The following is a 15,518-nucleotide window of genomic DNA, read 5'->3' on the forward strand; positions in this document are numbered from 1 at the left end:
TAATAGCAGGTATGTATTTTCATTCTGTAGTTTTTTCGTATAATCTGTGTGGAAGAATTTGATCATTGACATTTGACATATTTTGTCTGATTGAGTTAAGTTTATCATTTATATACAGGTGTTTTTTCCAAAGCTGTTTTTGTCTAGATTTTTCATAATGTCGCAATATATACCATACCAACTTGAAGATTGCAGCCTCAGTAAAGATATAACGCAGCCACAATTATTATGTATTTGCTGTTTACAACAAGACTTACGATTTATTTCTTTGAAAAACTGTAAACATAAAAATTTTCTTAATAATTTTGCCGTACCGAACGTAAGTATTTAAACCAAATGAAAAATTAATTATATATTTAAATAATTACTATAAAATCATAAATATTCAGATAAAAACTGAAGATAACGTTGTATGCTTCCAATGCCACTTTGTGTTGAAAAAAATTCAAGAATTTAGTCTGCGAGTGCAGGAAAGCTTCGAAATTCTTAATGATAAGGTGAGTTTTACATGCATTACGAAATTCCTTTTCAGTCTTAGGACCGTATTAAGAAATCAATCTCAACTTTGAATAATATCTTAAATAGACATTTACAGTCTTAAAAATTTCGCAATGCTATGCTTAGTTAAAACACAAAACTCGATCAGCTGTAAGTCAAAACCCGCCATCTTGCTTCTTAAGGTTTAAACTAGGAACCGGTGCTGTATTTGATAGCTATTTAAGGTGGTAGCTCAAGGTCCATTTTCATACATTTTGTTTCGGCTTTAATCTGGGTAACTAAACAAGTATTGGCAAGTAAAGAATTTAAATTCAAGTCTAGTTAGTGATTAGTTCTCGCAGTTGAAAGAAAAATGTAAAAATAATTAATAATCATGGATATTTCTGCCTTTAAAATTTCGTCATATTAAATTTTAAAATGTATGAAAATGGACCTTGAGCTACCACCTTAAGCAATTCTTATTCTTGGGGTAGCGCTCTATATTCCTCTGACTCTAACATCTCATCTGCTCATAGTCAAAAGGACTGATCGCATGATAAATAATAATAATAAAAAAAAATTTAAGCAATTCTTAATCACCTCTTAACGTTAAAACAAGTTTATAAGTAAGACGGTTATTGTTTTGAATTTTTTAATAAATAATGATGAAATTATTATAAAGTAAGATAAGATTTGTAGAGATCTCAATCATTAAAGTAGAAAATCAGTATAATAAGAAGAATTCGCAACTAGCATTTTTTTTATATGAGCATGACAAAGTAGCCCAAATCCACCTGATGGTAAGTGGAGTGGGGTCCAGTAGACTGCCGACTGACGAGAGATGATTACCCCTCAGTCGACACAATTATGCCTCTTGGAACCGAATATACACAGGCTGTTCCCAAAACGTGACACACTTACATGGACCGCTATGGTGGGTTTCAACACCTTGTGTACAGTGGTCGCTATCCAGGCAGATAAATATATCCTACCACTAATCAATTTTCTCACAAAATTCCCTTATATAATGTTAGTAAACCAGTATACATTAAAGAATTCATAAAAAAATACTATAGTAATTATTTTTTATAAATTCCTTTCAGCCTATCAACATAGAAAAGAAACCCACAAGGCTAAGAATAGAGAAAACAGTAGACATATTAATACATCAAAAGGAGACACAGACAGACTTAACACCATTGATAGATAAAGAAATGGAAAGAAAAAGAGAGCAAAAACTGAAAAATATAGAAGTGGCGCTGGATATTATTGACAGTAACAATTCTATGCCTCTGATGGGACTATTGAATGGAATAAAAAGTATCAAGGATGGTAAGTTGTATTATTATTATAGTATATAGTATTATTTTTTAAGTTTTATAAGGCAGCCACTCAAACTTACCATAAATTTGGTTATTGTCTGTTGAACGTCCGCTAATATGAAAAAAAAGGATATAGTATTATTTATTTGAGTTATTTAATACAGCCACTCAAATTTACCATAAATTTGGTTATGATCTGGTGATCAACCGCAAATGTAAAAAATACCCCCTTATTCATAGACATTATTTATCTAAGGACGGAGCATTGCTGTGATAAAAGTCTGTTTCTCAGCTTTGTTTATCTGACACCCAACTAGGTTCAAGTTGTATCTCAATATTAGCCAATCACAACGGCCCTATGTCTACACACTGCGAAGGCTGCCATGCCGTCAGCACTGAGAAACAGACTTATTATCACAGCAAAGATTAAGCATAGATAAATAACGTCTTTGAATAAGGGGGATAGTATATAGTACTACTTTAAAATTTTTTACATATTATATAAATTGCTTTCCAGATATATTAGGTTTCACAGTGAGAGACAGTTTGAGTGTGCAGTCTTCAAGAACCCCACAATCTGGAGATATTTATCATAAACATCAAGATGTAGGTAAGTTCTTTGTGACGGTATCATTATATTATTATACAGTAACTAGCTGACTCTTCAATCGTTGTTATGCCATATACATTATTACTAGGAAGTAGTTAAATAAAATTATAAATATTGAAATCGCGATTAAAAAATAGTCGTTAGTGGTAGAAGGGTTAATGAATTAAAATATAACATTAAAATTTAGGATTGTATGTATTTTTTGCCAAATCACAAAAATAACTAAAAAAAAATTGTCCAAAAAATAAAAAATATTGGGGTTGGGACACCCTTCTCACTTAGGGGTTTAAAATATAGTTTACAACCGATTCTCAGACCTATCAATTATACACAAAAAACATCATAAGAATCGGTCGAGCCATTTCAGAGGAGTTTGGATAATAACACTGACACGAGAATTTTAAATATTAGATAAGTATAGTTTGCCCGCGAGCGCTTGCCGCGCCTTAGGTAGGGAATGAAGTGAGAGGGGAAGGGAAACAAAAGGACAATTCAAGTGATATTATGATTCATATGATATTCCTGAGTGCAATAAGCTACTTATCTATGAAAGAAAATGGCGCAGAAAAACTTTCACACGGACGAGCCACAGGCAAAATATAGTTAAGGATAATTTAATATTTTAATATTTGTATTTCCCTTCTAGCCCCATCGACAAAAAACAACCGACCAAACCCAATAACGAAAGTGAAGTTAACAAAAAGGCAATTAATGCGAGAGAGATACATCCTATCTACATCCAAACAATACTTAAAATGTCCATATAAATGCAATAGCTGCATACAAGGCTTCAACTTCAAAGAAAACCTTGAAGATCATATTGTCAGAAAGCATGCAACGGTGGGACAGACTTGCGACATATGCATGCAGGTCCTCCCAGAAGGCATAGATATGCATATGCGAAGACATTTCTGTCGATACGTATGCGTATGTCGCAAAATGTTTGTAAGTCGCGACGAAGCTGTCCATCATTATGCGAGACAGCATTTGAGGCATAAATGCGAAATTTGTGGGTATATGGCTAACGATTCGAAGGAGATGAAGGTACATCGAGTTAAAAGGCATAAGTTTTTGTGCAAGCAATGTGGAGTTGTTTTTGCGACGACCAGAAGACTTCGTTGGCATGTTATGTAAGTAAACTATAACCTGGAGATAGTAATCTATATATATAAAAATGAATCCCTATTTCCCTTGGTCACGCCATCACACATGAACCGCTGGACCGATTTCACAATTTTTTTTTGTTGTGTTTGTTATTGTCAGGAGAAGGTTCTTATGAAAGAAAAAAATCAAAAAAATGCGTGGAAAATTAGAAAATTTAAGAAAACTTAACGAATATATTAATTTTATATAACTGTCAATTGTTTGAAATAACTGTCAGCGATTGAGAGAATGCGCGCTGAAAATTTATAGTTAAGACGGGACAACGTCTGTCGGGTCAACTAGTTGGTTAATAATAATAATACTTATCTACAAGAGCGTCGATGGGCCCGATGGCCCAGGGGGGCAAGTTGATATGGAGAACGAGAAAAGTATGAATCGTAGGTAAAGTCGAGAGCGCATGTTCCTCCCGTACTACCGCTGTAACAATGACATAGAGCAGAGCGTAATAGAGAGTACGGAATATTAGGAATGGAATTGGTGAATTCATTCGAGTTTCAACCTACGGGAATGATCGCTCAAGCAAGTCAAGTCAAAGACTTTGGTTGCTTTACATTTGGCAACTTTTTAGAATCTCTAGAGGAAACAGCTGTCCCTCCCAGCCCTCCCCCTTTAACGACGCCCTTGCTTATCCATACAAATACAATACAACGCCATTACAGTTAAGACTACCTATTATAATATATTTCCTGGGAGTAATTCCTAGAACCCTGAACCCTACACACTAGCCTTATAAAACTCTTCATTCATAAAAACACTTATATCCTACAAAAAGCCACGAAATACAGTAAAAAAAATATAGAAAATGTTTTGATTGTTATTCTTTCATTGTTCCAGGGCGAAACACAAGAACCTAAGCTCAGAAAGTTTCCACGACCTACCCATCCTTGAAATTCAAACGATAAAATGACCCCATTTTATCTACTCACGGAGTTTAGAATATGCATCAGATATTGCGATGGGGACACCCTGTATTACACCATGGGACTGATTATAGCGAAAAGTAGCACTAATTGTGCCTCTGCCTACCCATTTCGGGATGAAAGGGGTCAATGGAAGCAGATTTAATCTTGCAATAAAAAAACTATAAAGCCATGCTTGTTCAGATTGGATGGAGTTGTCCATTACTGCATTTGGTTGGTTTTTTCTTTTGTTATTGGAAACCCCGCTGTTAACACCGGGGAAAACCCGCGAATGGGATACAGGCTTAGCGACTGCAAGGTCCTGGAAGAAAGTTGGGAGAGGATAGCTGTGAAGGAAGGATAAAGAATCCTCTTAAGATGGGAGGAGAAAAGAAGGCTAGGAACTGTTCGCAAGCCCTTAGGGGCCTCAATGTGAATTGGCAACCATGAGGTATACACACTTGACTGTGTGCCTTGGGCCGCGACAAGTGTCCCCCAGCGCGGGCGTGCATTCAGTGCGAGGACCAAGAGCACAAAAATTGCCTCAGGGGGGGGGGGGTCTGTTTGTTTGGTTGCGACTTGGACAGTTGATTTACCGTTTCAATAAACGATCTCTGCTTTTATCGACTCGCGAAAATAGACCAATCAGAACGAAGTATTTTTACATGTTCACAAATGATATTTTGATTGGTTTGTTCTTTGGATCGCTTATTAAAATTCGCCGACTCACAATAGTATGATTTTATTTATATATAAACCATAACAGTTAGAAAATGCGATGTTATACAGACAAAGAAGTCAATTGGTTTCAATATATAATAATAATATCAGCCCTGTATTATATACTGTCCCACTGTTGGGCACGGGCCTCCTCTACTGAGAGGGAATAGGCCTTAGTCCACCACGCTGCCCTGATGCGGGTTGGTAGACGTCACACACCCGCGAAAATTCCTAATAAAGAATTTCTCAGGTATGCAGGTTTCCTCACGATGTTTTCCTTCACCGTTAAAGCAAGCGATAATTCACAAAGAATACACATAATTTTCACAAATCAGAGATGTGTGCCCTTGGGATTTGAACCTGCGGACATTCGTCTCGGCAGTCCGTTCCACAACTAATTAGGCTATCTAAGAATTGCTTCATCTGTGCCAAAGCGATTCAGGATCCAAGTAATTCGCGTACAAGCCGACAACCGCGGGTTTGTGTTGTACGTAATTAGAGTACAAAAAAAAGTATTATGAACCTTATAAACACACGTTCTAATGACGTGCAATGGACATTGCTTAACATTGAATTTCTTAAAATTTTCGCTTATAACTTTTTTATTTATAGTTCTACGACAAAAAGTTACTGGACCAAAGTTGTAGAGAATTTAATTTGCAACAAAAATTGTTTATAATTTTTTTTTTTGTCAGATAAATAGTTTAAGAGATACATCGTCAAAACCATTTCAACCCCTATTTTCAAGATGGCGGCCGTGGGACAAGGGTGGCGACCCCACAAACTTGGTTTTAGCTTTACACTGACCCCCCCTACACTTCAATAAAATAAAATTGCGTCCTCTAAAAAACGCAACCCCAAATGTAACTTTTCAATGGACTAATATTTGTTTAAAAAATATGATAAATGCTTGAAATTGTTAAGATTTAATATTTGTTTTCTGTGTATAAAATAAATAATAATTATAAAAAAATTTAAACCTTGAGATCATTTCGTATCGATAGTCATTTCACTGGCTAATAAAAACTATCGATAATATGTTATCGATGAACATCCTTATATTATACCTAAATGGAGTACTGTTATGGACAAAAATATCGAAATACAGTATGTATGTTTTTGACTTATTTTTTTTTTACGTAGTATAAATTCTAAAACGAAAGCAATCACTGAAATATGATGAAAAATCCACAAGTTATAAGCCGAAATAAGGTAGTAGGGATGATAGTCAAACAACAGAAAACGGGCGAAATACTTGCGTGTGACGTCAACAAGCATTACAATGTGCGAAAGAAAGAGATAGAGCGATATCCTCACTTCACGCCCACTCCTGCACATAGCAATATTTGAAATTTGAATTACTGCTTCATTTCTTATCGAATTATAATGCTGTTTTCACAGAAGTATTTCTTTTTTGTACTAATTACATACTAAAAAATGCACAAAATCAAACAGTCAAATTCCCTATAAATTTGATTTGCCAAAGCCTCATCGTTATACTAAATTGTCAGAATTTTACACGAAATAATTTTCTAGTATGAATATGTTATCTAATCATAATATTGATACTACCGAGTGTCAAAACTCCCATGTTTTTGTTGAACGGAACGCACTTTTACTTAATACGTTCCATGTGTCATTCCGGGAAATAGACCTTATTTGTACCATGAAATATGTCTTCTCTCTGTCATAACTAAATAATAATGTGCAATAACCTATATAATAATACAAGATCCTTGCAACGTAATGTTTACATGTCACAAAAGTGAATACAGGGCGATAAATCTTATAAAATGAGTGAAATATCAATATTATCTACGATAAAATGCAATCAACAAGCCATTCGCGCTGTCCGGTTTAATGTAGACGGAACATATTGCCTCACTTGTGGCTCCGACAAGAAAATTAAACTCTGGAACCCGCATCGCGAACTGTTGCTAAAAACCTACGGAGGACATGCAAACGAAGTACTAGACGCGGCAGGTTCTTGCGACAGTAGTCATATAATATCGTGCAGTGCTGACAAATCAGCAATTTTATGGGATGTAACAACAGGACAACCCATTAGAAGATACCGCGGCCATGCCAGTTCAGTGACCTGCATAAAATTCAATGAAGAATCTTCAATGGCGGTTTCTGGATCCATAGATAACACCGTAGCCTTTTGGGACATCATGAGCCGAAGGAACGAACCCGTACTGGTTTTAAAAGACGCTAAAGATAGTATAACCTCAATTCAAGTCACAGATCACGAAATTTTAACATGTTCTGTCGATAATCATGTGAGATTATACGATATTAGGATGGCGAAAATGATTTCTGATTATATAGGTCATATTATTACATACGGCAGTATGACTAGGGATGGGCAATGCTATGTTTTGAGTTGTAATGATAATACGATAAAATTGTTCGACAAGGATTCTGGAGAAATTTTAAATACTTTCAAGGGTCATGAATGCAGGGATTTACGTCTAGAAAATGCTGTTAATGAAAAAGACAGCTTGATTATCTCCGGCTCTGCTACTGGAGAGGTGTTCTATTACGATTTGATTAGTTCAAATGTGAGTCAAAAGTTGGTACATGGTCCTAAACCTGTCGTATCATTAAGCCACCATCCTACAGATTGTTATCTTCTTACCGCAAGTGAAAATGAAATAAAGCTATGGGGCACAAAAAAAATGGAATTATAAATGTCATAAACGAGATTGTTCTATGTCCACTTTTTTTACATTTATTATTTAGACACATATACTGGATGTAATATTATCTTTTAATTATTAGATACATATAAAATAAGTAATATAAAAAGTAAAACAATAGATGTTGTTTCTTATTATTCAATTATGATTTTAACTCTATACATTTATATTACCTCTATCTACTACTTCGCTTTATCAGGAGTATAATCACAAGCCATAACGTAATTTGTAAAAAAATGTCTAAGATAGTCCAAATAAAATATACAACTGACGAAACTATGGTGAATGTTTTTAAACTTCAATTCTAAAGATTTTATTGTATCTACCCTATAAGGTTTAGAGATATAATAAAACATATTGACTACCGTTGTGTTTAATCCTACAACCTATAAGGTACTGATAAATACTAGCTTTAGCAATGCATTCGAAAGTATTACAATAAGTATGTTCGAGATAATGTTGAAATAGAATGAACGCGTAATCAGAGACAAATAAACTAGACGCACCACAACTTAAAAAAAAAAAGTAAAACGTCAAAATTGCGTCTAAGATCCAAGCCGTTCCAGCGAACCCACGCCTTCCACATCTATATTCCTGGCATGTATTTTTTGTTCTCCCTTCCACACAAGAAATGACACGTATGCAAGCAACACGTTTTAGTATAGCGTTATGTTAAAAATAAAAACAATAGAGACCTAAATCTCCGCAACGCAATTCAAATACCGCCAGTCGTTCCATAATATTCCACATTTATCAATCCGATAAAAATAATTCATTTTACATTACACATTAAATGACGCCTCAGTTATGGTTGCCAAAATACCCGGGCGTCTAAAGACAAGGCGGCCGACTTGTAAATGCGAGGTGTGTGGTTGCAGTTTTCACAGTATTCAAGCTCTGAGATCGCATCAAGCTTGCGTACATCCTAGATCTTCGAGACGTGTCGCTTATAAGCCGAAAATCGAAGTGATCGCTCGTCGGAAGCTGGTTCCGTTGAAAAAGACGATGAAACCGGCTAACACGAATGTGAAACTCCCCAAAACGATAGAAAAACCTGTATCTAGTGTTAAAAGTGATGATAGCAAGCCTTACAATACAAGAAGAACGGAGTTCGAATGCCCCGTATGTACGAAGATATTCAGGGTGTATTTTTCGGCGTATAGACATATTCAGAAAAATCATTGTATCAACGATGACGGGGAATCAGTGTGAGTATAATTTTTGACATATTTTCTTGTTTGAATAAGGTTTACTTTGGCTTAACGACAAATGCTCTAAAATGCTGCTGTGGCAACAATTTGCAATACACTAGTGACTTAAAATGACCACTATAATTATTTTCTAGAACATTAATTGTCAAATAAATGCCTAATCACACAATGTTTCAATATATTACATATAAGACTTCAGTATTGCATACAAGCTATAGCAACGCTACCATCATATTTCCTTTAGAGGAATGTCATATGGTCTGTATAAGCCTGATTAAAAAAACCTTATGAAATTAAAAAAAAAAATGCATAGTATATAATGAATGATATTATTGACCAGAGGCCCAATAAAAATTTCATAATCATCTATTTTCCACAACTGTTAAAAATATTCAGCAGAACTGACTTACACTGCCATGGTAATCGATACGGCAGTAAGTCAATGACGGCCAATTTTTACTAATTTAGAATGTACATTAAACAAACTTTCTTCTTATCTCAATTTACATCTACATAAATTATAAATGCATTTTCTTCAATAAACAGCAGTAAGAACGATAATATAAGCTCATTAACCATGTAATAGTGCGGAACTACATTTTCTGACTTACTACTATACCAATTACCAGGGCAGCAGTGGCGAAGGGCCAAAAAAAACACGATTCCTGCCAGCTTCTCTTTATGCAGTCTTATTATCATTTAAATAATAGGGAACCGGACTATGTTTGATTTTGTTCATTATTCTTTATGTAATGATTAATAACAAGAAAAAGAAGCACTCCTGCGAAAATTGCATAAAAATTGGTTAAAAAATGAGCTAGCAATTCAAATTTTAAATATTGTAACGTGCAGAAGTGGGCGCGTTGTGAGGATATCGCTTTATCTCTTTCTTTCGCACGCGTCGCAATTCCCGATGACGCCAAATGTGGGTATTTTGTCTCTTTTCTGTTTCTTGTTAATTACCCCTTCCACCGACATTCAAAGACTTATAACTTCTTGATTTTTACCGGGTTTTAATAATTCCTTTTGTGTTATAATTTATATAACGTAAATATTTGATAATACTAAAGAACAAAAATGAGTCCAGTACCCTATTTGCAGACTTCAATCATGCATATTAGTACCTATATGTTGCGTCAGGTTTGCTTTTAGACAATTTCATCTCTCGCCACTGCAGGGCAGCGTAGTGACTTCTCTTTCTATCTGTTGGTTATTGAGTGTGGTTACTTGGCTATTTGACATTGTGAAATATCTTTCCTTGTTATAAATGCAAAATATAAGAACCATATTGAAGGCTAGCTGTGTAATGGAATTAAGTAGGATATTCTTCTAACATTTTACATTAGGTCCAAGAACAGATGAATATGTATTGATTTCAAATATGTGTAAAACTTAATGCTGCAAAAAATATTGCTCAACCCATTTAACTGACAACCATAAATCACAATTCAACAATATAGTCTGACTAAAATTGTTTATGTAGATATTTGAACGGTTGTTAGTAGAAAGGTATATTGTTTTTTTAAAAATCAGCACATCAATAAGTGCAGAGTTAACATTTTGTTTTATTTATTTGTGACCGCAGGCTTTAGATAAGTTGCAAATACTTCTATTATATTCCTTTTCTAGTTTCTTTTCCTTGCACATTTTCACTTGCTGGTGGTAGGATTTTATATCTGTCTGGATAACAACCACCATTTATAAGGTTTTTAAACCTGCCATAGTGGCCCACGTAAGTGTCGTGTTCCGGGATCAGCTTGTGTATATCAGGTTCCAACAGGCATAATTGTGTCGACTGAGGAATAATCATCTCTCGTCAGTCGACATTCTATTGGACCTCACTCCACTTATCATCAGGTGCAGTGGCGTCGCTTTGCCACGCATGAATAAAAAATTGATTATATAGCTAGGATATCATTCCCTTAATTTTTTTGTTTTCTATTAACATTGACAAATTTAGAAAGAGATCTGTTCTTAAGCTCAGGGGCATAGCTCTCCATAAAGGGGGCTTATATCGAAATTTGTAAGGGGGCCTTCATGACAATGCGTACTTTGTGGTACCCACTTAGTTTAATGTAAGTAACCAAGAAAAATTAATAAAACAAAAATTCGTATAGATGTATGTTTGTTCCACTTTCATGAAAAAGTTATTGAATGGATTTGGACGAAACTTTACAGTAATATTGGTTATACATCAGGATAACACATAGGCTACAATTTATAATGATTATGTGTAGTTTCGTCATAATATAACGATACATATCAAGTAAGTTGGAAAAAAAACCCGGTAAACACCTACACGCGGGCGAAGCCGCGAGCAAAACCTAGTCTGTAAAAAAGGCACTTTAATTTGAAAAAGTATACCTCTAGAGCTCAAGGGATCTGTATCATTGATACGTTGGTGGCTACGCTCCTCTTAAAGCCCCTTGTGCAATTAACTCTATGCTATAAATATATCTATATATATAAAAATCAATTGCTGTTCGTTAGTCTCGCTAAAACTCGAGAACGGCTGAACGGATTTATCTTATCTTGGTCTTGAATTATTCGTGGAGGTCTAGGGAAGATTTAAAAGGTGAGAAAAATTCGAATAATTGCCGGGAAAATCCTCAAAACAGCATTTTTCTATTTCCCATACAAACGTTTTCTAACTAATACGTAGAGTCAATTTGTAATTTATTACCGCTGCATAAAGTTCAAATTCGCGTGCGCGTCTTTTTGTGTTGGATAGCCCTTTGTTCGTGGAGTGCTATAGGCTATATATCATCACGCTATGACCAATAGGAGCGGAGCAGTAATGACTAATCTCAGGAACTACCGGTTCGAATTGAAAAATTCTTTTTGTGTTGGATAGCTCTTTATTAGTGTAGTGCTATAGGCTATATATCATCACGCTATGACCAATAGGAGCGGAGCAGTAATGGCTAATCTCAGGAACTACCGGTTCAAACTGAAAAAATATTTTTGTGTTGGATAGCCCTTTATTCGTGGAGTGCTATAGGCTATTTATCATCACGCTATGACCTATAGGAGCGAAGCAGTAATGGTTAATCTCAGGAACTACCGTGTTTGAACTGAAAAAATCTTTTTGTGTTGGATAGCCCTTTGTTCCTGGAGTGCTATATTCTATATATCATCACGCTATGACCAATCGGAGCGGAGCAGTAATGAAACATGTTGCAAAAACGGGGAAAAATTATTAGTTTTGAGAGCTTCCGTTGCGTGCGCTGCGTAAACGGTTAAAGTTATGCAACAATGATGTATGACGGGATTATTCCTCTTAAAAAGTTCTAAAAAATATATTATAAAACAAAGTCCCCCGCTGCATCTGTCTGCCTGAACGTGTTAAACTCAAAAACTACCCAACGTATTAAGATGAAATTTGGTATGGAGACAGTTTGAGAGGCTCCCGGGAAACTACTACTTTTATAACGGAAAACTTTAGCCTGAAAAACTTTATAACGCGGGCGGAGCCGCGGGCAAAAGCTAGTTAACAATATAACTTCTTTTTCAGTGCCGCAAACTCCCCAGACCTCATCCAGCCAACCCGCATTGAACTCTGCATGTCTTGTAATATGCGGGTTGCCACAAACCTTCCTCACACTTGCAACACAGAGAGCACTACCACAAACTACACGTGCCTTGGATGCGAGAAGACGTTCTCATCACTGCATACGTTTCAAACGCACATACAAGACCAGCATAGTGACGAGACAGAGAAATATATGTTCCCTGATATGGCTAGTAAGTTTCTTTTTATTTAGGCATGGCATACCCTACAGTACCTGATGGTAAGTGGATTGGAGACCTTATAGTGTCATGATGAGAGATGAAAATCGCATTTAGCACTTTAACTTTTTTGTTATTGATGCATGGCAAAGTGACCCTACTGGACCTGATGGTAAGTGGATTTGAGACCTTACAGTGTCATGATGAGAGATGATTATCGCATTTAGCACTTTAACTTTTTCGTAAGTGTAAGTGTAAGTGGTAAGTGGAGTGGGGTCCAATAGAATGTCGACTGACGAGAGATGATTACTCCTCGGCAGTCAACACAATTATGCCTGTTGGAATTAGATACACAAAGGCTGATGTTGGAAATTTGATGATAATTGGGTAGTCGCAGACAAGTATGTGGTTTCATTTATTACTGTAATGTAAAATTGACAATGTTATTACTGATTACTCTGTCACTTTGAGCCGAAAGCTGACAAAACACGTGCGTGTTTGTTGAATTAAAATTGTGTCAAATTAGCATGGAAGTTAATAAGATATTAACTTATTCATGGAACTATTTGGGTTGTTATTTTGTAAGTCAGTATTTTAAATAAAATTAGTAATATAACGGGGTATCTCCATATCGGACATAAATACCAGACACCTTGAACTAAATTAAAATATTATATTTACACTTTAATGTTAATGGAGGATAGATTTACATTTTGTTCTGCCAATAATAATAATATACCAGTAGTTTTTAATTTTCAAATAAAGAAATATTGCTATCTGCTGCCGTTACTGAACATATTTGACAAATAAGAAATAATTTTATTATTCCTAAAAAGGTAATTTTTGGTCAAAAGTTACATTAAATCATAATTCTGTTTTTTAGCGTCCATTACTCAGTTCATACAACTTGATAGCTAATGTATGTCTTATTGTTATCCATTAAAAAATTGTTTCTATGAATGACGCCCTTTATTTAAACGAAGCAATATTAGATTTATATAAACAATTTTAAAGTAGCATCACGGTACATTATAATCAGTATTATTTTGTATTTAATTATCATTGTAATACATTTATTCATATTATTATTATTATTTACAAAAAAAATGTCTAGATCCTAAAAAACGTCAGAAACGGGTCGCCCAAATAGCTTATGCCCCTCCTACGTTAATTTGTATAAATAATAGTACATTGACAAATAAAGTTTCACCAATCTTGTACTAAACGTTTATTGATCGAACACAGAACACAATAAATATTCCAATATGTTTATTTACAGCCTACACAGCCTGGAAGGAAGACATGGAATCTCAAACAAAAATAAAATATGTGGAACTGAGCAAACAAGACAGTAATAGATTCTACCATTGTGAGCACATGACGAAAGATGAAAAAACAACTCACTACTGCCCATCCAGTTTGAGCATGCAAGAAATATCTAAAGAGGTCCGAGTGTCGTTCTACGAAGAGCATTTCGGCCACGACTTAGGCCTATACAAAATACCAGAGATGTACAAAAAGTATTTAATCTCTTTGGACGATTCTGAAATAGAAGCGGACACTAAATCCAAAGACACTGCAGATGTATACGATGAGTTTAAACAGGTAATGAATAATATTATTGTTTCATCAAAAAGGATTGATGTTAATGACCTAAGAACGTTACTAAGTAAAGCCTTAGAGATGTCATCGATACTTAAAAAGTATGAGGAACATGTCCCCGACGTAAACAAGTCTATTACCGATGATGAAATATCCAAACTCCTTGATAAGCCGCTAAGAAAAAGAAAGATAGATGTAGAAGACAGTATTGCTAAAAGGTTAAGAAAAGATAAAGATGCAGTCAGTCAAAAACCTGAGCCTGACCAGAAAAAAGAAGAAAAACCACAGGTTAAAGAACTTAAGACTTACACAAATCCGAAGAACTTGTTATTACCTAAAGAGGAAGACAAGAAAGAGGTTCAATCTCCGTCGTCGTTCAACGAATCGTATAAGAACTTTGTTGACGCAAGCTATAAGATTATGGACAAACCAAAACCGAAGCCTAAAGTTGATATGAAGAAGAAAGAAATCGTTAAAACTAAAGTGGGCCAGTTCAAACCGCTTTCTCCGAAGGAAACCAAAGTGGTTCACGTGAAACCTAATATATTGAATAGGGAGAAATCAGTGCATAATGAATCGCCTAAGACGAACAAATCTGTACAATTTGAGGTGTCTCCTAAAGAGAAACCAAAAGAGACTAAAACGGTTCAAGTAAAGCCGAATATTATACAAAAAGACTCAAAAATGCAAATCAAAGTAAAAGATTATATAAGTGATTGGAACTTTACCAAAATCAAACCGGATTTCGATTACGAAGTTAAAGAACAAGAGAATGATTGCAACATATTAATTATAAAGATTTAATGTTGGCTCTAAATGCCAAAGGTTTGACTCAAGATTATGGTGAGGAACTTGGAACTTTGTGTCATTATAGGCACTTGCGCCCTTAATGCTTATGTGAAAGAACTTTACATAAATTTAATAGATTATCGAATTAAATGGCTTATTATACACATTTTTGTGTAATTGATACTGGGAACTTTCAATAGATATTACATGAACTGTGAACAGTGTTTTCATGACTCTGGTATGATATTAAACCTTTTTATTTTGTACAGTCTAAAAATTTTATGTTAAAATAT

General features: G+C 35.0%; 3 protein-coding genes across 3 annotated transcripts; all 3 read left to right on the top strand.

Annotated features, from left to right (window-relative positions):
• Positions 1 to 65: 65 nt before the first annotated feature.
• Positions 66 to 5,204, top strand: LOC115449791. Its single transcript, XM_030177683.2, has 6 exons — positions 66 to 319; positions 390 to 497; positions 1,581 to 1,809; positions 2,317 to 2,409; positions 3,056 to 3,539; positions 4,408 to 5,204. Exons 1-6 carry the CDS (start codon positions 158 to 160, stop codon positions 4,478 to 4,480), a joined length of 1,149 nt encoding a protein of 382 aa, XP_030033543.2. The 5' UTR covers positions 66 to 157; the 3' UTR covers positions 4,481 to 5,204.
• A 1,657-nt stretch (positions 5,205 to 6,861) lies between these two features.
• Positions 6,862 to 8,258, top strand: LOC115449792 (WD repeat domain-containing protein 83). The gene has a single exon (XM_030177685.2). It carries the CDS (start codon positions 6,986 to 6,988, stop codon positions 7,883 to 7,885), a length of 900 nt encoding a protein of 299 aa, XP_030033545.2. The 5' UTR covers positions 6,862 to 6,985; the 3' UTR covers positions 7,886 to 8,258.
• Positions 8,259 to 8,591: 333 nt separating this feature from the next.
• LOC115449769 lies at positions 8,592 to 15,444 on the top strand. Its single transcript, XM_030177658.2, has 3 exons — positions 8,592 to 9,102; positions 12,620 to 12,849; positions 14,114 to 15,444. Exons 1-3 carry the CDS (start codon positions 8,702 to 8,704, stop codon positions 15,238 to 15,240), a joined length of 1,758 nt encoding a protein of 585 aa, XP_030033518.2. The 5' UTR covers positions 8,592 to 8,701; the 3' UTR covers positions 15,241 to 15,444.
• The last annotated feature ends 74 nt before the right edge of the window (positions 15,445 to 15,518 follow it).

This window comes from Manduca sexta, chromosome 1 (assembly GCF_014839805.1).
Source record: "Manduca sexta isolate Smith_Timp_Sample1 chromosome 1, JHU_Msex_v1.0, whole genome shotgun sequence".
Lineage (NCBI taxonomy): Eukaryota > Metazoa > Arthropoda > Insecta > Lepidoptera > Sphingidae > Manduca > Manduca sexta.

Bases quoted from the DNA above. Each gene is read 5' to 3' on its own strand.
- LOC115449769 (XM_030177658.2), top strand. From the start codon at position 8,702: ATGGTTGCCAAAATACCCGGGCGTCTAAAGACAAGGCGGCCGACTTGT. The intron at 9,103-12,619 runs GTGAGTATAATT...CTTCTTTTTCAG, and splicing joins AACGATGACGGGGAATCAGT to TGCCGCAAACTCCCCAGACC. The intron at 12,850-14,113 runs GTAAGTTTCTTT...GTTTATTTACAG, and splicing joins TATGTTCCCTGATATGGCTA to CCTACACAGCCTGGAAGGAA.
- LOC115449792 (XM_030177685.2), top strand. From the start codon at position 6,986: ATGAGTGAAATATCAATATTATCTACGATAAAATGCAATCAACAAGCC.
- LOC115449791 (XM_030177683.2), top strand. From the start codon at position 158: ATGTCGCAATATATACCATACCAACTTGAAGATTGCAGCCTCAGTAAA. The intron at 1,810-2,316 runs GTAAGTTGTATT...ATTGCTTTCCAG, and splicing joins AATAAAAAGTATCAAGGATG to ATATATTAGGTTTCACAGTG. The intron at 3,540-4,407 runs GTAAGTAAACTA...TCATTGTTCCAG, and splicing joins AGACTTCGTTGGCATGTTAT to GGCGAAACACAAGAACCTAA.